Below are 21,449 nucleotides of genomic sequence, written 5' to 3'. Positions count from 1 at the left end.
CCAAAATGGTATACTCCACTAGCCAATTATCTACATTGTTGACTCTCTTTAGTGTGGCAATTAATAGTAGAACTCCAATTTGCTACAAAGAAGAATGATATATTCCTAGGCTTACCATTTGGATAATCTTTAGGTTGCCCCCTTTTCTCACACTAATTCTTACTCCAATTTGCTACAACTTGGGATTTGGATTCGAATACAAAAATACTCATATATTATGGAGTGCAAAAATCTAAATATTTTTATTTATTTCAACAAGAAGATTACAGTGAGTTCCTCAAATAAAAAAAAATCTAAATAATTGAAATACCAAATTTATTACTTACTTTGAATTTGGATTCGGATATGGATATAATTTTTATTTATTTTTTAAATCCAGTAAAATTTTAATTAGTCGGATCTGGATTCGGATGCCGGATATCCATTACTCTACAACCCGAGTACCCAACTATCTAACCCGACTCGACCCCCTAACAGCTAACACCTCTCTCTCTCTCTCTCTCTCTCTCTCTCTCTCTCTCTCGCTCGCTCGCTCCTGCCCCCATCTCCCTCTAGTCGCCGCCGCCCTCTACCATCACCTCCTCCCCTCTTCGCGGACTTCTTCGACCTCGAGCCGAATTTCTCGAGCGCGGCCGACGCGGAGTTGTCGGGGTTGGTCGGGAATTGGAAGGTGCGCCGGCGCCCTTGCGTTGGCAAATCTCCCTCCTTCCCGTACCCTTTTAGGAATTTCGAGGTCCCCGGCGCAGCTTCTTGCTCCGACGCCGGCAAATGCGCCTTGTGTCGCGGAAGAAGATGCTTCAGTCACTTAGCAGGTATGCGGGGCTTCAAATGTTTGATGAAATGCCACAGTTAGCGTGATTACATTTTTGTTTTATTTGGTCGTATCTTTGTTTTCCTCCATAGCCTATGCTGCTGCATTGTTCTTGATAATTTTTTTCCAATTGGATCCAAGATGTTACCTTAATTCTAATGCTTTGACTCGGGCAAATGTTCTGGATTGAGATGATTTTTTGCTTTATTTCTTTAGTTTGTTTGTACTAGGCAGAAATTTAGGTGGTTATATGCAAACAAAAAGTTATGTTCTTATCTCCTTTCTCTCGTTGGGTTCAGGGTTTAGATGCTAGCCTTGATTATTAAAGAAAATTGCATTTCACGTTCTACATTTTCATGATTTACGGTTCACACTCTAGCTTTTCAGTTTTTATATTTTAAGCCCCTTGTTCTGGATATCTTTTTTTTCTTTTATTTATTTTATTCTTAGAGAGCACCTCATGTTAGAAGCTTGCTAGAAAGGCATTAATGAAAGAATATTCAATTTGATTCAAATTAGTTCTGATTAATTTTTAAAAGATCCTTTCTCATATCTCTTTGAGGGAGTATCTAAAAGATTTTCCTCTGTTATTTAGGTGAAAACATTTTGTTTATTTATTTTTTCTATTGAAGGAACTTTTTTTGTTTTGGCAAAATGTTTATTTTTCAAACTTGTTACGAATGCTAGTTTCCAAATTTTTTAGAAGAATAGATTAAACCATTTTCAATGAAAATAAACCACTCTTAAGCTCAGCAGTTTCCTAGGTATAGTAACAATCTAATAACAACATCAAGAGAATACCCAAGTGAAGAACCACTAACTTTAATAGTGATATACCTTCACCAAAAGCGCTTTAATTAAAAAAAAAACTAGTTTGCAAAAGAATCCTATTCGGAGAATCCGAGCTTAGCATTAGTGCAATGTCATAATTTTACTAATTTGTATAACCTTTTTTAATAGATCATGAGCTCCTACTAATATACTAAACAAAAGAGCTTGCTCTCTTTGGCTGCTTTTGTTATGAGTTGATCTTCCCAAATCTAGAAGAAACAGTAAATTGGTGTTTATGAGGACCAATGTTAGGAGCGGCTCTTGCTACTTGCCTTAATGTATACTTCCAAAGTCATATTAAATCTAATGCTATCACTTCCATAGCCTATCCTTTCGCTTTGAAATTAAATTAGAGGAATGTTATGGTAAAAATTCATTTTTACATAGATTGAATAACTGGACCAACCATTTTAAAACATGCTGAAACTATATGCATAGTATCCATATGAAAAATCTATGATAAATCACCCCTATACTTGAGGGAAGTTTTGAACAAATAGTAAGATATGACCCAACCACTAGCCTCCAGTATGTTTAGCTTAGTCAGCGCTAATGGTTAAGGTTCGTCATATTGACTAATTGCAGCCTTTGGGTGGTTTTTTATGAAAAATTCCATGTGAACCATGAAAATATGAAAAGATGGGGTGTAAATCATTACTTTCCTTTTGGCGAGGGGCAGTTTTACAAGCTTGCTTAGGGTCTAATTGACTATTAGTCTAAAACTGGAGCCTATTGGAAAATAACTGAATTACTGATGCAGAAATAGAGTGGGCCATCACTTTGAGAGTGAATCCCTTCCATACCCATCCACCGATCACCTCCAACTCTAATAGCATCAGAATTGCAGCTCGATCTCTGACCTTATTGGATTCATCCCCAAAGACCTCCTCGCATCTATGTAAGTTTTCAAGAATCCTTCTTCTAAACAATCCATTTCTTGAAATTTATTTCTTGGCTGCTTTTCTTGTAGGGGTTTCATCAAATTGGAGCTCCCATGCCCAAAGAACTCCCCTGCAGTGCCTTCCCCTGATCCAGATCCTAATTGGACATTGGATGATCTCCTCTCTGAGCTCAACTCGTTGGAGCTCCAGCTCGGTGGTGCTCGGTCTTCTTTGATCCCTTCACCGTTGAAGCAAAAACCCGATTGGTGGTCTCTTGTGTGCCCTAATCCTCATGGGCTGCTGTTTCTTGGTGTTTTTTTCTTAATAATTTGGTGTTTGTTTAGGTCTTTTACCAAAGAAAGGATGTTGGATAAAGGCATGAAGAAACCCTTCATAATATATGTATCTGATGATGATACCGGGGACAAGGAGAGTGAGGATGAACTGGATGGTGGTATGGCATTGGTGACAGGGACGAGGTTTTCTTGCAACGACCTCTATCTGAGGTACTGCTTTGTTGTTTTCTTGTTGTACTTGTTGATTACTGCATTTGTTTGTTTGCCCCTAGCTTAGTTGCTCCCATTGGGGATTTGAGGACAATGTAATGGTTTCAGTCAGTGGTGCAAGAAAATGGGCTTTACAGTAGTGATGGATGCTATGACTTAAATTGGTAAAGTTTGGGACCTTTTTTTATTTATTTTTCTCTCTTCATTGCTTATCTAAACTAGTAAAAATGAATGTTTTGTTCTTGTCTAACTTGCAATCCTGTACAATATCTTGGATATGTATTTGTTTGAGTAAAAAAATGTTACAAACTTAACAAGTCCTCTGAGCATGTCAATTGGTAATATCTTATTATTGTCCAAAGAATTGAAATTGGTGGCGAAGTGTGGCAGTTTCTGCTGTATTTGTGTCTTGGTGGAATAAATATTCCTTGTACACTGCACTCTGCACTTTATTCATTTGCTTGTTTCTTTAATTTTAGTGAATTCGAAGAATCAGATGATGAATTACAGATTGAAGCTCCTCAGTCCAATCTGATGGCAAAAAAATGCCTGGAGGAAGGCATTCTGTTCGACCTCGAATCTGAGCATTGGCTTAACATAAAAGTATGCACAATCAGTAAGATATACTTGAGCATTTTTCTATTGGTTGTAGAATCTTGCAAAGACATTTTGAGATTCTTAATATTTCTGATAATTCTTAATTATACAACATATGTATATTAAATATGAATATCATCGCAAAGCTCACCTTTTCAGTTTTCATGTTTAAGTTTATGGTTTACTTTGATACTGCCAACAGGAACAGTATCTTGATGTGTGGTTGATACATTAATTCTTCTCTGCCATTTAATTATTCCACCTTGCTGCTTAAATACTCTAGCTATGATTACTATCTGTTTTGCTTAATACAATTGCAAAGTAACATTACTTTTCATCATTCTTATCTGATCATATGGTTACAACTGCTTGCTTATTTAGCATACATTAGATCCAAAATATGGGTTAGGTTTTGATATACTTTATCATGTTCCATGTAAAATATGGATGTGCACACCCTGGTGTGATCTTTTATTAAAAAATATCCATTATGTGAATACTTTAAAAGATACTTATTTCTACAAAAGTCTTCAGTACCAGCAACATAAGTTTATACTATAATATTTAAATATAGACTCAAGAATATGGACCAAAAATCATACTTATAGCATTAGGAAGAGAGTTAAATAAGCACATAGATCCAAATTGAAGAGAGCTCCATCCAATTAGAGGGAGTAGGACTATGCAGCTAGCTGCGTTTCAAAATATGGAACAAGTACTAGAGATATAAATTGTTAAAGATTTGCGAAACTCTGGATTTCATGGTAGATTTAAGATTTTTGTCATCCATTCCTATGAAGACAAGGAAAATATATTGTGAGTGAAATAGCTCCATATCTACTTATACATGCAGACAACCGACCTTGATTGGAATTAGACTCTTTGACATAACTTAATTTAGCCGAACATGGTCAATGTTGATGATAGATCTAGCTAACATCCCATCAAAAGAAACCAATTTCTGCTAGAGAGGGGAAATAAACCCTTAAAACAGAACCTAGTGTGCATGATTATAATTTAATATAGTGGAAGAAAAAATAGTCATGCTAGTGTGATATATAAGTAACTCAATAGGTTTCAAACTTTCAATTGAAGTACTATTAAAATTTTAAAAAAAATAGGGGTAATTTTCAGTTGTACGTGAATTATGGAACTGTTATAATGATTGGGTCAAAAGTGGACTCATAATTGTTGGACATTTTCCTAATTTGAAACAGCTTAAAAGTGCTGTTTTGTTAAACATTACTAAAAACCAAAAGCTTCTAAAACTTAAAAGTACTTGTTTTTATATTTCCAGAGTATGAAATTATTTGGCTCGCTACAATTAGTAGATAAATATGCTTCTAGATATTGAAATATTAAACTTTGGCTCCTTCTATTAGCTTTACTTGGATATTTTTTTTGTCTATTTGTGACGCATCATTTCTCTTTTCTAACTACTGTCAAAGACGCATGTTTCTCCCTGAGGCACATTTAACTTATGTTAATTTACTTTCAGCTCATTGTTGCCTATGTTGTCTTGAATCTCTTGGCACGGTAGACTTCTGAAATATATTTTGCCTCTTCTTGTTGCTATCCTTTGGAGAAATTTTGTCCTTCGCATTTTTTTTTGGCGATATCTCTAATCCTTCAAAAGTTCACATTATCCTCATGTTATAGGAAATCTACTATTTTAAGGTCACAAAGATCAATTAATATAGTTATATAGTTATATCTTTTCTTTTTATAGGATGTCAGGATGTCCTCTATAATCTTCCTTTAAGATGGGAAAGAACGTAGTCACTTTTTAGTTTTTGCTAACACTTTACTGTTGGGTACAACTATTCTTTTTCTTTTGTTTTCATATAATTCTTGTAAAGTTTCAGACTTGAAACTTAGTTTTCTTCTAATTCTCTCGTCAACTTTTCTCTTGTTTAGTGGAAAGTTTTTTTTTTTTGTGGAAGTATCTGGTCATTGAAAAGGCTGCATAAGGATCATTATCTTTGTACTTCTGATAGTTAAGTAGAGGTTTACTTCTAGAATAACAGAAATGTAGAAATTGTCATTTACTATGATTAATACCTGAAAAATATTTTGGTCATCTTACAAAAAGTCACAGTTCTCTACTTCACTGACTTTTATGTTGGATAAAAGATTTTCTCTTTCTTTTATTCAATTTAGATTCTATACAAGTACAGTAGCGAGTATTGTGTTCCAGTTCCATATTCCTTTTCCAAAAATTCTCATATCTATAGCTATTTGATGAATTCAGGAAGAAGTTAAGAGCAAGTTAGCTGCATTGGAGGTTTATCACAAGAATGAAATTGATAGAGCATCTACTGTCATTGATCGACTTATGAAACATACAGAAGTAAGGCGAGAGATGGACAGAAGACTAGACAAGCAATATCAACGAAAGATGTATGCGCTTTTCCTTCTTCAGTCACTGCAATATATAATGACATTATTATCAATTCATGCCTTCTCAAAAGGCTAAAAGTGATCATTATTGCCTTGATTAATTTATTTTTTTGTTTATAACTTGAGAAGTAAAGTCACATCTGATAGAGCATGTCTCAGTTCATGATAATGGTAGTTTGAGTATATCTATAAAGTACATGATAGAAATAACTATCGCTTATTAGTCAGGAACATCATTGTTTGAAAAATACGACCTTAAAGTCTGGGAGAGACTGTTAAAGTGCAAGTCTTAGCTAACAAATAGAACTATTCAGAAAACAACACATGATTCCAGTGCCTCCTAAGTAGGGGTGAAAATGGGTTGAACTTAGTTCGACCTGACCTACTACCCAATCCGGATTGGATCAGATATGGATTAAAAAATTCTATACGTCAAATTCGGATATGGATACGGATAGGGGTGTAGTAAAATGTCTGGATTTGGATCTGGATACGGATAGTCTATTAAGAAAAACTCGAATCCGAATACGGATACAAGTATAGCTAATGTTATCGGATATGAATTCGGATAATGGATATCCATTTAACCACTTATATAATTCCCAACCCTCTAAATCACACTAATCCCACCCTCTCCATCTCTCCCAATCAGTAGCCGCCTCCACCCCCTCTCTCTAAAATCTCTCCTTGCCATCACCAATCACGGTCTTCATTGCCAACACCTCTTTGGCCTCTTTGTCGTTATCACTACTCCATCGCGGCGTCACCAAACTTCATCTCCTCCAATCCTCCCTCTTTGAGTTGGTGCTTGTGGCGGTGCGCGGGGGGCAATGAGGAAGACGAAGGACTTGTATAAGGATGAAGAGTGTGTAGGGTCAGGAAGGTGGTTTGTGCCAGTGGGGGAACTGCGCAAGCCTCCTCCATTGGTCGAGATCGTAATAAGGTTCTGTTTTGTTGATGTTTACTTCGTTGGATTTGAACTACGCACCCGATGTTTGTGGTTATGTCTCTATGGTTTTTGTTTGTGTGATTATTTTGGGCAAAGTTTGTGTTCTCTTTCCTTTCCCTTTGAGGACTCAACAAATTAGCAGCACAAAATTCTTTTGTGTTTTTTTTCTTTCCTCTTGTGCATGATGAAGTCTTAAAATTGTTCAAGTTTGCTCTTTGTTTATTTGCCAATTATGGAGACAGAGAGGATGGAGTCATTGATAAAGGATGAAGCCATATTTGAATTGATTCGTCGACGGAACTGTGAAGGGGCTTATTTCTCGTGAAAGGCATGATGGGTTTGAAATAGAGGAGCAGATTGTTTGGAATGGGGTTGTAGGAAATTTTTTGTAGTTAGACACTCATCAATCGTCAATTGACCCCATTGGGTGTATTTGTTTAAGGGATATAAAGATGGGATTGGATGTAACACCAATCTCATGTTTGGAATGAAATTAATAGATAAAATTAGGAGTTCGGACCAGATGCCATATTCTTTTTTTAGGTAGGATGCTGTATCCCGAATGGAGGGATAAGAGCCTTATTACTATATTGCCTTTATACAAGAAATAGTAAATTTAGATATATAAATAACAAAACTAACAATTTTAATTACTCAAATTTTATTTTTGAAATAGTCATTTGTGTTAATTGTTTCTAAAATAAAGGTTATAATTCGTTTATGATTCTATCTGTATTCATTTTATGATCCGATTTATATCCGTTTAAGATCCAATCCATATTTAAAAATTATCCGATCTGTATTCGAAGATTATTCGATCCGTATCTATTTAGTTAGCGTACGGTTTTAAATTTTGCTATCCGTCAAATATCCGTATCCGAATCCATATTCGGACTAAAAATATGGATTCTTCCGAATATGGATTCGGAAATGAGTTGAGCACTATCCGATCCGTTTTCACCCCTACTCCTAAGAAATTGTATTCTTTAGTGTAATTCTTTTTCACGCTCTTATCGATATTGTATACATTGTCGGTCTGTTAGCTTGAGCTCTTTTGGTCAACTAGTTATCAAACATTGAACCAAAGCTAGTACCTTTATCCAAGACATGAGTTCAATCAAATGTGGAGGGGTTGCATATCCTATTATCTTTTATAGATCCACATACGATGTATAAAGACTAAGCAACCCGCATCTTGAAGGTAAGATATAATATATTATAGTTTTATTGCCTAATAACTTAAGCTTTTTAAGCCAATTGATTATCATGCAAGGAGAAAATGCAAGAAGAATAAATTTTGAGAAGGCATATGGTACTAGGAAGCTTGGATGGCCGCGCCGGCGGCGTACCGGCACATGGCACGAGGGGTGCCGCACGGCACCCCTCCTAATAGTTCCACTGCTCGCTGTCGAGCTACCCGTTGCCGATCGCCGTCGCCGTCATTGATCGTCGTCGCCCGAGCGCGTCGGTGCCCTAGCCCGAGGGAGAGATGAGATCGAGAGAGAGAGAGAGAGAGAGAGAGAGAGAGAGAGAGAGAGAGAGAGAGAGAGAGAGAGAGGCTAGGGCACCAACGCGCTCGGGCGACGGCGATGGTGATGGCGAGCGGCGATGGCAGGTGAGCGGCGAGCGGCGGTTGGCGACGATGAAGGTGAGTTTCTCAGTTTTTTTTTTCTTCTCCTCTTACGGCGGCCATCGTTGATAGGAAGTAGGAAAATGTGATTGATGTTTAAAGATAAGAGGTCTTGGTGGTAGATGGATTTCTTGCATTTGAAAGGTGGTATGCAGCTGCACAGATGCTAACAGCAGCAATTGGGCAACCTAGGAAATATTTTTCTCATGTAATTTTTTTCCCTTTTGTTGATACCTAGGGAAGGGCAGAACAGTATGATGAATAAAGAAAAGAGATTGGTTTTATGGATGCTGCAAAAATATTTTGTAAAATATGGTAGTCAATCTTTAATTAGTGGATGATTTATTGTTTGTTTTGACAAGCAAAAAGTAGTAATTTTAATGGTCAAAACAGATATTATTTCTTAACTATGTTTTTGGAAAAATGAGTATGTTGCCATTCCAAAATTAAAAATAAAACATATAATATTTTCATATATAGAGAATGGTAACATGTAGCTATTGCATACAGAGCCAGTAATAAATATGTAGCAATTGCATATAGAATGATAATGCATACATGGATTAATGCATTACAATATGTAGAGTATTGTGCTTTAGAAGTCTATCTGTCAAATCTATCTTATCAATCTACTTTATATCACATCAAAGGATGTTTTCATAATTTCATAAAAGACACTATTTTTCTCTTCTTCTTCAGTTTATAGTACATCAAAAATAATCATTACACTATTATTTAAGATCATAAGTGAACAGAGAAATAATTATTCCTAGTTAGAATAAATGTTAGTAAGATATAGGAATACCAATTCTAGATTGAGCATTATTTTCAAAGCAATCGGAGCCTTAGAAAATAATTTCTTCTTTATGAGTCAATCAATTAGTACAATCACATTTGGACATCTAAATCCATAGAACATTAGAACAGTAGGTGATAGATCTGGTGGATCCAATCCTTACCAAGTTACCATTAATAAATTCTAGCTTAACTAAATATGGTCTATGTGAAGAAGCTTGCACTCCTTTCTACCTAGCTATGTTACTTGGCTCTCTATTCTGCTCCTTCCTACTTTTTCATTCCCAACATTCCTTTTTCTACTGCTACCTTGCTGCATATTCCATTATCTATTCTCTCTATTCTACCCGTCCATGAAATGTTTTGTCTATGTTTTTCAAACTGTAATGCTTTAATTTTTTGAACAAGAGATGCTATTATCTTCTTTTGAATTCTCAATGGTTTTTCTTTTCTATTAAGTTTTCTTTTCTTTGTAATAATTAACTGTAGAAACTAGAAAAGTTATAAACAAGAGAACATTGGGTGAATGTTACAGTGTGAGGTGGAAAAGTGACTATCTATTTGGAACTTTGGATAGCAATTTACTATGGTTGGCTGGGATAATTATCAAATGCTATTTTAGTTCTATCATATTATTTCTCTTTAAATTCCCTATTCTATTCTATTACTTCCCTTCAAATTTCCTGTATGTGCATAGAAAAATGGGTTGGATCAGTTGCAAATTCTTATGGTTATTTTGGATGGAGAAGAAAAGTCATTCTCTTTACTTAGCTGGTTGTTTGCAGCAGAAAGGAACTTAGTAGGTAAGGGATCTTAAATATAGATGTTATTAGTATTGAACTTCGTGCATAGTGGTGGTGGAGACTGCTTAAATCAAGAATAATATGTGCTGAAAGTTGATAGCTAGTTATATCATAAGAAATTGAACTTGGAGAGTTTCGACTTAAGATCTCCAACATGGGACATCAAGTAGATCACAAAATTCTACATTAATGTGGTGTGGATGAAAAGGAGAATAATGCAGAAAAACTGTAGAGTATGGGATACAATGATGGCTACAATTATTTGGTCAGTTTGGCTGAAAAGGAATAGAAGAATTTCATTAACAAGATAAAAGGTTACAACTTATGCCATGAAACTAGAGAATTGCTTCTTGGGAGAAATAGTGATGATGTGATCCATTTGATGTTGAAAATGATGATGCTAGAGGATGCATAAACCTAAGCCCCTGTTCACTCCGGGAATTAACTTGTTTTTATTTTGGAATACAATTTCTTATTCCAGAATAATAACTAAACATAATAATGACTGTTCTAGAATACAAATATTTTTTTTATTAAAATTACATCTTATACCACACATTAACTCAATTATTAAATTACCCTTAATATCTATCCCATTAACTTTATATCAAGTTAAAAGGTATTTATAGTAATTTTATAAAAAATGAAACACTTTTTTTTCATCTTTTATTCACTTTATATCACATCAAAAGTAATTTTATATCCTTATTTTATAATATAAGTGAACATAAGAATAACTATTCCTAAAATAAAGACATCATTTTGAGAATAACAAAAATGAATATCTATTCTAGAATTGACTTTATTCCTAAAGTAAATGAAGCCTAAGAATGATTAAAAGGGGACAAAGCAAAGAAGATTAGGGAATAGTTTAAATTCTGTTTAGTTGTTGGGGTTCAAGTATAAATATGGTTATGTAAAGAATGAGATCATGAAATGTTTGCTGGTCCTTTTTGGGTAGGTGATGAACATGGTTTTGTGTTATATGACAATCCTTTTTCTGATTCTTAAATAGGAATAGAAATAGGATGACTAGGAATGACCTTTCTTTCAGGATGTAACCCTGTGGTCAAGAAGTAAAAAGAAATCAGTTTCTATCCTAGATAGCTATCTGGAATATTTAACAAAATGATCCTCTGTATTTCTGATATTTGGTGGTCATCATCACCTGGAGGCTTGATCCATCATTAGTCTGATTATTGTTTGATTCTATTTATAGCATTTTATGTAGGTAGATTGATTCTATTTTTTATTTTTTATTTTTTCTGTCTGTGGTGGACTTGGATGACTGAGTGTTGAAGATCTATTTTGCTCTTGATGTATCTTTAAGATGTATTGTACTTCCTCCTTTCCCTGAACTTAAGTGCATCAATGCACTTAATAATACTTATATTTTAAGGAAAAGTGATTTCTTTTATATGTTTCTTCTATTGCCCATGTTATCTTCAGTTAACGGCCTAGATTTTTCTCCTATTTTGTTTATTTTGACTCTGATATTCCCTATTTCCTTGTTTTCTTGATCATATAACATATTGCTCCTTAAAATTCAGTTTCAGTTGGTGTTTGTCAGATACCAACATTTTCAATGTCTTGAAGACCTTTAGTCACTCAAAGGCACCTGAATTTATACTGTATTGCTTCATTGTAGTGCAGAAGTACTTGATAAACATTTATCTTCTGTCCAAAGGGATCATGAGCAAAGATCCCAAATTGAAGAGCGCAAAATAAGAGATGAGGCAGCTCTTGAAGAAGCTATAAGAAAGGAGAAAGCTTTTAATGAAGAAAAAGCACATCAAGAAAGAGCTAGACAAGAAGCAGAGGTTAGTTTTAACTACATTTGTAAACATAGATATGTAACTTCATGAGCAAGTACAAGAACTACTAAAATGATGTTTTTAGATACATATGAAAACAAAAATAGTTCTACTTACTGCTTAATTTGATGTCTATCTTGAAGGAAATGCCATTGGTTGATATTGCATTATTACTCCAGTAAATACAAAACTTCACACATATAAGGTAAAAGAGGAAGTTGGGACAAATCTCTTGAAAGCCCCAATACTTTGGCAAAATGCCTGCCCAACAAAGAAAAACGCCAACAGAGAAAAGAAACTATCAATCTTTCCTGACCTTAACAGGTAGAGGAAAACCCAGACCGAAGATTACAACATGAGGTTGTAAGTCCCAAGAACTTATGGACCAAATCTCCAACGCAGGCAATAGTGAAGCACATGAAGTCTGACATAACTCGAGCATCTCACTCCATGCTACCACAATACCAGGCGAGCAACTACAAATGCTAGTCGGCCTATATTTTGCAAAGCTATCCAATGAATCTGACCACTGGAGAAGAATAAGTAGGCACCAACTCCTAGTTATTTCTTTTTTTCCCGGTATGCCGCTCCGCGAGCCGGGAATAATGGCTGGCATAGAAGTTTGACTAGTGCTCGACTTCCTGGACATGTGGACGGATTGAACAAAAGGGAAGGTGCTCTCCATAGGAGAACCCAAGTTGGAGGAGCCAAAATGCCTCCTTCCCCCCTTAGCACATTGTACAAGAGGGAGGAGGAAGAAAGAAACTACCTCCCCTCACCATTGATGCCAACCCATCGAGTAGTGGGGTGGCTTGGGCAGGGAAGGGGAAATTGTCAAAGAAAAGAAAGGGAAGACTGGTGGGTATATGAGCAAAGGGGTTACTTGTGTACGGGAGGAAAAGAAAGGGGTCTGCTAGCTTTTGTAATTTTACTTCATTGTTTCATTTTAATATTATATTATAGAAGATATTAATTGGAAGTAGGAAAATATTTAAAAACTGTACAGTAGATGAAATTATGCACATATAGGGTAGATGTGTTTGAAGCATGGTCCCAAGTTTTGGTTGATCCCAATCTAGGGCTGAAACTAGTACAATGACTGGTTTCGGCTGATACCCGATTGGTTTCCGGTTTGGATCAGTCGTATCGGCCGAATCTGATCGAAATTGGGAGAGAGAAAGGAAGAAAGATAGGGAGGAGAGTAAGAAAAAAAAGAGAGAAAGAGATGAGAGTGAGAGATAAAGAGAGTTCATCGAATGGAGAGAGAGATAAAGAGAAAATACCATGTTGGAGGAGTGAGAGAAAAAGAGAAAATACCTTGTCGAAGCTTCTCAGAGAAGCATCGCCGGAGAAGAATCGGAAAGGGAGAGATCGAGAGAGAAGGGAGTCAGTGAGAGAGAGGGAGTGTTAGTGGGAGAGAGAGGAGATAGAATCGGATAGGGAGAGATCAAGAGAAGGGATTCGGTGAGAGAGAGTTTTAATAAAAGAGAGAGAGAGAGAGAGTTAATGAGAGAGAGAGGGTAGTCGGTGAGGGTGAGGGAGAGGGAGTGGTAGTGGTAGAGAGAGAGGTAGTGAGAGAGAGTTAATAAAAGAGAGATAGTGAGAGAGAGGGAGAGTTAGCGGGAAAGAAAATTAATAAGAGAGTGGGAAAGAGAGTTTGATAAGAGAAAGTGAGGGAGAGAGTAAGAATTTTTTTTATTTGTATGAGAGGGATAGAGTGTGAGTAGTAGAAACAGAGATAAAATTTAAGAAAATAATAATAATTTTTAAATTTTTAGATTTATATATGAATGATTTATATTTTATCTTATTATTGTTATTTTTAAAAATTTTTAGAAATTTTTTGTATTTTAAAAATTATTTTAAAATACAAACCGATACGGATGATCGATACCGCCGGTACAGTTGATACGTATCGTTTTTTTGGACGGCCGATCCCGACTCAATTCTGATATGTGGAACTTTGTTTTGAAGCACATCAGTGATATTGTGAAAAACGTCCACTATATACAGACTGCTAAAATATGGCACAGAAGATGAGGTATGTGGTTTAATTGAATGGAGAATACAAGGGATATAGATAACTTATATATTTTTTAAATTTATCTCTGCAACTTGGGATCAACCAAACTTTGAACATAGCCTAGTTCTTGATAAGTTACACCAGGAAGTAGAACATTTCCATCTTTGTGCACTATGCAGTTCCTTGGGAAAGTTCAAACCATGGTTTCTCTGGTAACATGAGAGGAAGTAGTTAGAAAATACATGATTTTATGGTAGTGCTTGGTCTGACAAAGAGATCTATGCAGCCGGGTACTAAGTACTTTATTCTTATCAGTTATTTTCTTTTGTTGTCATTATTAGCTAATCTGGTACTCCTCTTCCTAAAAGGCTAAAACCACAGTTAATGTGTTCAGTTGCTTCATTAGAAAATGGCTTTTGGTCTGTTTTTGTTCTTAGATATTGCATTGGCATGTAACATGGAGCTAACTTTAAACTTCGGCAAATGTGAATTTATACTGTTTGACTGTAGGCTAGACACAGGGCTGCAAAATTAGTTGAAGAAGCGAAAAAGGCAGCACTTGAGGCGGCAGCAAAGGAAGCTGCAGAAAAGGAATCTGCTCGAATGAGAGAAAATGCAGCTGCTGAAGTTAAAAATAGCGGAACTACAAAATTGAATATGCTTACAACTGCAGAAACAAAAGAAACAACCGAGGGAAATTCTATCTCCAACAAAAGTCATTCTGGTACACATAAGAATGTGCAACTGACAGATACTTGATTTATTTGATGATATTATGTCTCTTTCACTTGTTACACATAGTTAAGATTTGAGACAAAGCCATAAACCACCACAGGTTACCTCATACAAATTTAAATATATGATAATAAAATCATAAAATTACTTGATGTTCTAAACATTATACTTCTAAAGGTACACTTTATACTCTGGTTCAAGCCAGACTCAGATGAGCCTTGCATCCTCATCGAATATTTTTTTTTTCGATTGCTCTTGCTTCCCTCTTTTACTTCCATCTTTTGAGGGATGGGAAAGAATAAACAATAACATCATGAACTAGCTCAAGGACGAAGTTGTCCTGCTTTTATACTATTCTGTAATAGGTCATGTTGAACTGGTAGCATGTGAGAATTGTGTTGTAGCTGACATGGCATGATTTAGACAAATGGAAGAGAGTGTTCTTGGTTGAGTTTCTTTCGGTCAAGCAAGTAGAGGATGTTATTATGATTGGTAGCTTCATGCTAGGGGGACATGACAGTCAAAATTGGTACATGAAGAATGGATTTAAGAGCTATTTGAAGGTTTCCAAGTTGTATGTAAGATTATCCTATTCGTTGCTGAAAAATAGGGAGGAATTTGCACAGTCAATATCTGTTTTTGGTATTTAGAGATGATTACAGTGAGGTTACTAGTCATCTTGTGTGACTAAACACTTTAAATTGCATTGCTTCAGAAATTCTGCTTTTACCTTTTTCTTCTCACACTTGTGTACTTGTGGGGCCATCAGTTTGATATCTAAGATGTTCAAATGACCAAATGGGTACTTTTACAAAGTTAGGGTGGGCCATTTGTGTTCAATGTGGGAAATCTTATTTGAAAGGCTTAATCAGACCTTCCTATTGCAGCAAGCATATGTGCATTAGGTTTCTTTGTGAGTCATTGCTTCAATTCTTGAAAACCCTAATCAAATTATATATCAAACACTACCTTTCAATTTTTATTTATTTATATATGAAAAAAAGAAATTGGAAGCATCCAGTTTTTTCAGGTGTTTTTTTCCTAAATTTTCTCTTTCTTATAGGTAGGTCCTTTGTTTTTTCAGATATGCTTCAATTCCTAAAAATTGCAATTTAAAGGAGAGAATGTTACATCAAAACAGTCATAAAGATGTGTCTATTAAATTTACCTTGTAGTTCTTGATTTATGAAATCACAACCTTTAATCAAATTCTCATCCAATTTATCAAACAGATGCACTGCATCAGTACTTGTTAGTAGTAAGTTTGTAACAACATAGATTGTTTGTATATTTTTATTGGAACACTGAATAAGTATGAAAGTTTGGCTGTAACACCTGCTTTTTGTACCTTGCTGTTCAATGATATTAGGTCTCATTTGGTTGAAGAATAAAATAATTCACAGATAGTGTTATACTCATTTTTATCCATAGTTTTGGGGAGAGCAATATTTTTTGTATTTAGATAGTGTTATATTTATTTATTCTCCATGGTCCAGGAGAGAGCTATGTCATTTGTGTTTGGTTGCAATATTAGAATTGAGGGTCCTCTCTCTTATTCCAACTTCAAGTTGGAATGGAAATATAAGGATAAAGAGGCTTGAATCCATGATATTAATAATATTATGAGAATGCTAGCCATGATTAGTTATACCAGATTTGGTAGTGTTTGTTTACAAATTATAAATAAGGATCCCTTATCTATGGATAAGGTCTCTTATTCTTCAATCAAATGAGGTCTCAAGGTTTACATTTTTCCATGTTGCAGGAATGAAAGTTTTTGCTGCTGATGCAGCCCTAGAGGCAGAAGCAAATAGACTCAGATTATACAATGAGGGACTGGAAAAGAACCATCTTAATAAGGTTTTTGTCTGTTCTTTATTGTCTGATGTTGAAAAGTTTATGCTGTTTTATTACTTTAGTCCATTCATTTAGCCATTTTTTTTTAATCTGCAATGGTTCATATCCTTCATTATATGTTGATTTTTTTGCTTTAGGAGCCATGCAAGGCATTTTTTACAACTCCTTTACTTGCAAATATATATATATATATAACGTATATGTTCTATACAGTGCTATGTGTTATACATTTCTAATTAGGGGACATTAATAATATATATAGTATATGAAATAGACAACTCACAAATATAATAAATTCACATATACTGGTCATAGATTGAAAATTGGTGCCATTGATATGATCTACAATATCAAGAAGGCCGTTATACAAAATCGTATGTTGTGCCATTATTATTTGTGCATTGATTATCTCCAAAACAATGATTTATATTGTAATAAGACTAATTTAGTTGTTCATTAAATGACATATATTCTCTGAACAAATGATTTTCATATGTAGAATTTCTAAACCTTGTGGATCGCATCAAACTATTTAAATTTGAAGTAGAACCTTTTTACTTGAACTTCTAGCAAGTTGTGCACTCTCTGGTTACTACCTTATGCATCACATCTATGTGATATCTTCAGGAGGGTGAGAAGGCTATTGTGTGCGTAGATCTTTATGTGAATGTCTGCAAGCATGTGTTGAGAAGTGTTACCATAGGCTTTTAATGGTGAATCATTTTTCATGAATGCTGAATTGACTTATAGGTTCATTTATACCCCTTTGAAGTTTGAACTAGTTTGTATTTGTACAGGACTTTGGTAAATATGAACGGCGGATCGCTAGGTACTTGAGACAAATAATTGGCACTGTTGACAATGTTAGGTGAGTTAAAATTTCTTTTTAAAAACAATACTATCAATTTCCTACTTATAAATTTAATTTTCTATTGTTTTCAACTTCTATGTTTGAAGTTAGACTATGTAGTTAGATTGATCTATGACACTTAGGCCTCGTTCACAAGTGGAATATGGTTGAAATAAGACTAGCAATTTTTATTTGTTATTACCAAAATGAGGGATTAATTCTAGGAATAACTATTCCTATGTTCATTTGTATTCTAGAATAATAATGTAAATATGTAATAATTACCTTTATATAATATAAAGTGAAGAAAAAGACTGGATAATTGTGTTTTATTTTTATGAAATTACGATTAATACCCTTTGACTTGATATAAAGTAGATTGATGAGATAAATATCAATGATAAAATTAGGACGATGATGGTTGTGCCACCGTCGGCACAATGTGTTAGTTGGCGAACACGCCCTTGCGTGCAGGTGGTATGAAACTGTGTGCTATTGACACATTTAACATATTTTTAATAACAAAATTAGAATATTTAAATATTATTTAGGTCTTCAGCATTCCAATCTTTGATTTTTGGTTTGAATATATTTATTAAAGATATAGCAATAGTTAAATATAAATATTATTCAACACATAATATAATTGAATACATTTATTAAAATTTATATTGATGATTGAGCACTCCATGATATAATTGAATACATAATATTAATTGATATAGTTTAATAATTAAAATTAATATCTAGTTGAATGGAGAATGACAAGGGTATCAAAGACTTTATTTGCTAGCACAAGAATAATACGAGAATATTGCTTTAAATACTATTGATAATCTTTAATTATATTGATGATGATGACTTCATTTGCCGATATAAGAATAACATTAAAGTTGTTCGATAATAATCGATAGAAATAAAAAAAGTTCAAAAAATGGGCTCTATATCAATACGGGTCAGCATGCACTTGTGCCTAGGAGTGTATTCAACCTGAGCTTGATCGAGCCTAGCTCTGAACAAGCTTAAATTGAAATTACTTTCGAGCCTATATTTGTGAACAAGTTTGAATTGAAAACATTTCAATTTAAACTAATTTTGAGCTCGAGCCTAAATGAGCTGATTAATAAGCAGTTTCAAGCCTTATTTAATTCAAGACAAAATTTTAGCTTGATCAAGCTTGAATTAAATTAATCTTGATTTAGGTTTGAACCTAATTCAAAAATAGAAACTAATAAAATATCCATGTATTTAGAAAAGATATGATAGTATCAAAATTTAGAACTAAACTCTATAAGATCAGAGTACATAACAATCCACTTAAGTAAATTTTATAATATAACAAAATTATAGTATAGTATAGAAAGTACTGCTCACATTGTAGATACATATATTATAATTATTTCGAGCCTTATCAAACCTATTTGATTGAATCGGCTCATGATTAAACTTGACTTGAAATGATTTTTGAGCCTATTTTGAAGATCAAGTTCGGCTCAACTCATTTTTAGAGCCGAACTTGATCGAGCCTTATTAAGCAAAGCTTGAGCCGGCTTGATTATTTTGGCAGCACTACCCATCTTGAACCAACACCGCTCAGCATGGCTCGGCACGAGGTGTGCCGGGTGTTGTGCCACCATCGGCATGACTATCTTTGAATTGGTTAGTGTGTGATTTAAGATGTAATTTTAGTGAATAATATTTGTATTTTAGAATATGACTATTATGATGTTTAGTTATTATTATGAAGTAAATAGTTGTATTCTAGAGTAAGGAAAAAATTTATTTCTAAAGTGAATTGGGGCTTAATTCAATTGATGAATCTAAAAGTGTGTTCTAATGCAAATGTTTCTACAGTGCAAGGTGTTAAAAGTAATGATGTTTGTAGCTTTACACCCTTTAGCAAGGTCATTTTGTAGACTTTCTTGACTCAAACTCACACAATGAAGGCAATTGAATAAAATTCTACTGTACAACTGAGGAATGTCATTGAGAATTCCATAGATCTTCGAGGTTTAGACTATCTCATTCTAGGTAAAGGGTACATGGACCATATGAAAAGAACTTGATAACATTTAAAATTAAGCACATTTAAACTGTAAGTTGTATGTTGTGGTTGAAGGAGATCCCACCATTCCTAGGTGGTTGACTTGCCTAAGTTCCTTGAGTTTATCTTATCTCAGCGAAAAAAATTATGTTCGCTTAAGTTTAGTGCTAATAAGTAATAACAGTTGTTCAAGCCAGAAGTGATTAGAATAATCTGAACATAAGAAATAGAAAAGTATCTCAGACAGATCATTTTGCCAGCATATTCCTGAGGTTGTGAATATCCGCTCTTTCCTGCTATCGAAGCTCTACATTTTCCAATCCCTTTTAGAGTAAGAGGAAGACAAATCTGCACTGTCCTATACATAAAAATCGATATCAATCTTTAAAATGCTCATAATGTCACACAGTAGGAGCTGATAAAAAATGTGTATACTGTGGCTAGCGAAAGAATGATTGCTAATGATGGACTAATTACATGCATGAATTTCACATGTTTTGTTTCTGGAATATCATTTATATTGAGGAAATGATTTGCCATGTTGACAGATGCTGATTCTGCATATTGAGCTTGCTAGCAGATACTTCAGGAAACAAGCTCTTGTTTACTCTTGCAATTTTTTCACTTGCAATTTTATTTTTGATTGTTTTGTAACAGGGTACTAGTCTAGGAATAGAAAATTTTCTTGTTTACTCTTTGAAAAGAATGTTAGGACATTTGCACCTATATCATTTCCATGGTACTCTCTCATTCTTGTAATATATTCCCTTTATCCATTATAGACTTGTTCATACTAGATTACAGATATGTGATACATGTGTCAACTTATTGTGGAATCTGGATTCATTTGCTAATCTATTATTGCTAAAATTCCCCCCTTTCCTTTCTTTTAAACTATATGCAGAACAAAAGCTCGCGAGCTAATAAATATTATGAATGATTTAGAATGCCCTCGTTCTATTGCTGTTTCATTGTTTGCGGAGAAGGTATTTACCAATCTTTGTAGTGTTTTCTGTTGTTTTTTTTTTTTAAGCATTACCAAGTTACCTTCTTGATGCATAATCGTTGATTTTCTTTATTGCTCCTATTACTACTTCTGTTGTCTATGGTGCAGGTTAACTCAGTTGCTTTCAGAATTTCATTTATCATTATCTAGGCAGCATAATCTTAGATATAGATATTGTAATCATACTAGTCTATTTGATTATGTCAAAGGATGGTTAATTCGATGAAAGTAGATTGTACTGGTCATAGTCTGGAGCATCTCAGATTATTTGTTAACTTTATTTCCTTTGGCATTATCATATTTTTTTTCTAAGATTCACTACTAGCCATAAATAATGCAAGTTTTGGATTAATTAGTGTTGGCTAATGGAGGAAGAAGGATTCTTTCAGGAGTTAGTTGCTATATATCTATTTAATTTGATCATAACAAATGAGAAACAAGGATTCTTGCAATCTTAGTTAAAATGTTGTCTTTGCACAAATCCTGTTTGATGCCAATTATGATTTCACTATGATGGGATGCACTTTGGAATACGGATTAAAATAGTGACCTGTACTTCACTGTTATTACGTCATTTCTTAGTGAAATTTTCAGTGAAGTTATAGTTATGTGATGGAGTACAACTGTTGTAACATTTCCTTATATGAGATTGATTTTTATTATGCTGCAGTGTCAGCCAACTTGGTAGGTGCAATAGCTTACAGACAATCTTAAAAATATTACTAATATACTCTATTAGTAGCAATATAAGAAGTTTCATTAATTCTCATATTTGATATTTTTATCATCATTGACATTGAATCTCTAATTATCCTTTTAGAATTACGTGCTATGAGTTTAGGTTATTCAGTGAAATAGGAAGTACGCTAATTCTTGTAAATCAGAAGTGGCAATATGCTTCTAGCAATTGAACAAAA

At 34.3% G+C, this 21,449-nt stretch overlaps 1 protein-coding gene across 2 annotated transcripts in view; it reads left to right on the top strand.

The window, feature by feature from the left end:
* The first annotated feature begins 479 nt into the window (after nucleotides 1–479).
* LOC140802442 (mRNA export factor GLE1) overlaps nucleotides 480–21,449 on the top strand; it is a 31,697-nt gene continuing 10,727 nt past the window's right edge. The window contains exons 1-11 of one of the 2 annotated variants that reach the window (XM_073157980.1): nucleotides 480–812; nucleotides 2,403–2,540; nucleotides 2,613–2,789; nucleotides 2,868–3,029; nucleotides 3,509–3,632; nucleotides 5,878–6,026; nucleotides 11,852–12,023; nucleotides 14,551–14,764; nucleotides 16,541–16,635; nucleotides 17,430–17,500; nucleotides 20,431–20,512. In XM_073157980.1, coding sequence (XP_073014081.1) covers nucleotides 2,539–2,540; nucleotides 2,613–2,789; nucleotides 2,868–3,029; nucleotides 3,509–3,632; nucleotides 5,878–6,026; nucleotides 11,852–12,023; nucleotides 14,551–14,764; nucleotides 16,541–16,635; nucleotides 17,430–17,500; nucleotides 20,431–20,512 — 1,248 coding nt within the window. In that variant the 5' untranslated portion in view covers nucleotides 480–812; nucleotides 2,403–2,538. Of the gene's footprint in view, nucleotides 813–2,402; nucleotides 2,541–2,612; nucleotides 2,793–2,867; nucleotides 3,030–3,508; nucleotides 3,633–5,877; nucleotides 6,027–11,851; nucleotides 12,024–14,550; nucleotides 14,765–16,540; nucleotides 16,636–17,429; nucleotides 17,501–20,430; nucleotides 20,513–21,449 lie in introns of both variants that reach the window. The other variant, XM_073157979.1, reaches the window with a different exon arrangement.

Source organism: Typha latifolia, chromosome 15 (assembly GCF_019914945.1).
Source record: "Typha latifolia isolate L0001 chromosome 15, TyphaL0001v2, whole genome shotgun sequence".
In the NCBI taxonomy this organism is placed as follows: domain Eukaryota; kingdom Viridiplantae; phylum Streptophyta; class Magnoliopsida; order Poales; family Typhaceae; genus Typha; species Typha latifolia.
This window is presented reverse-complemented; position numbering and strand designations above follow the sequence as displayed.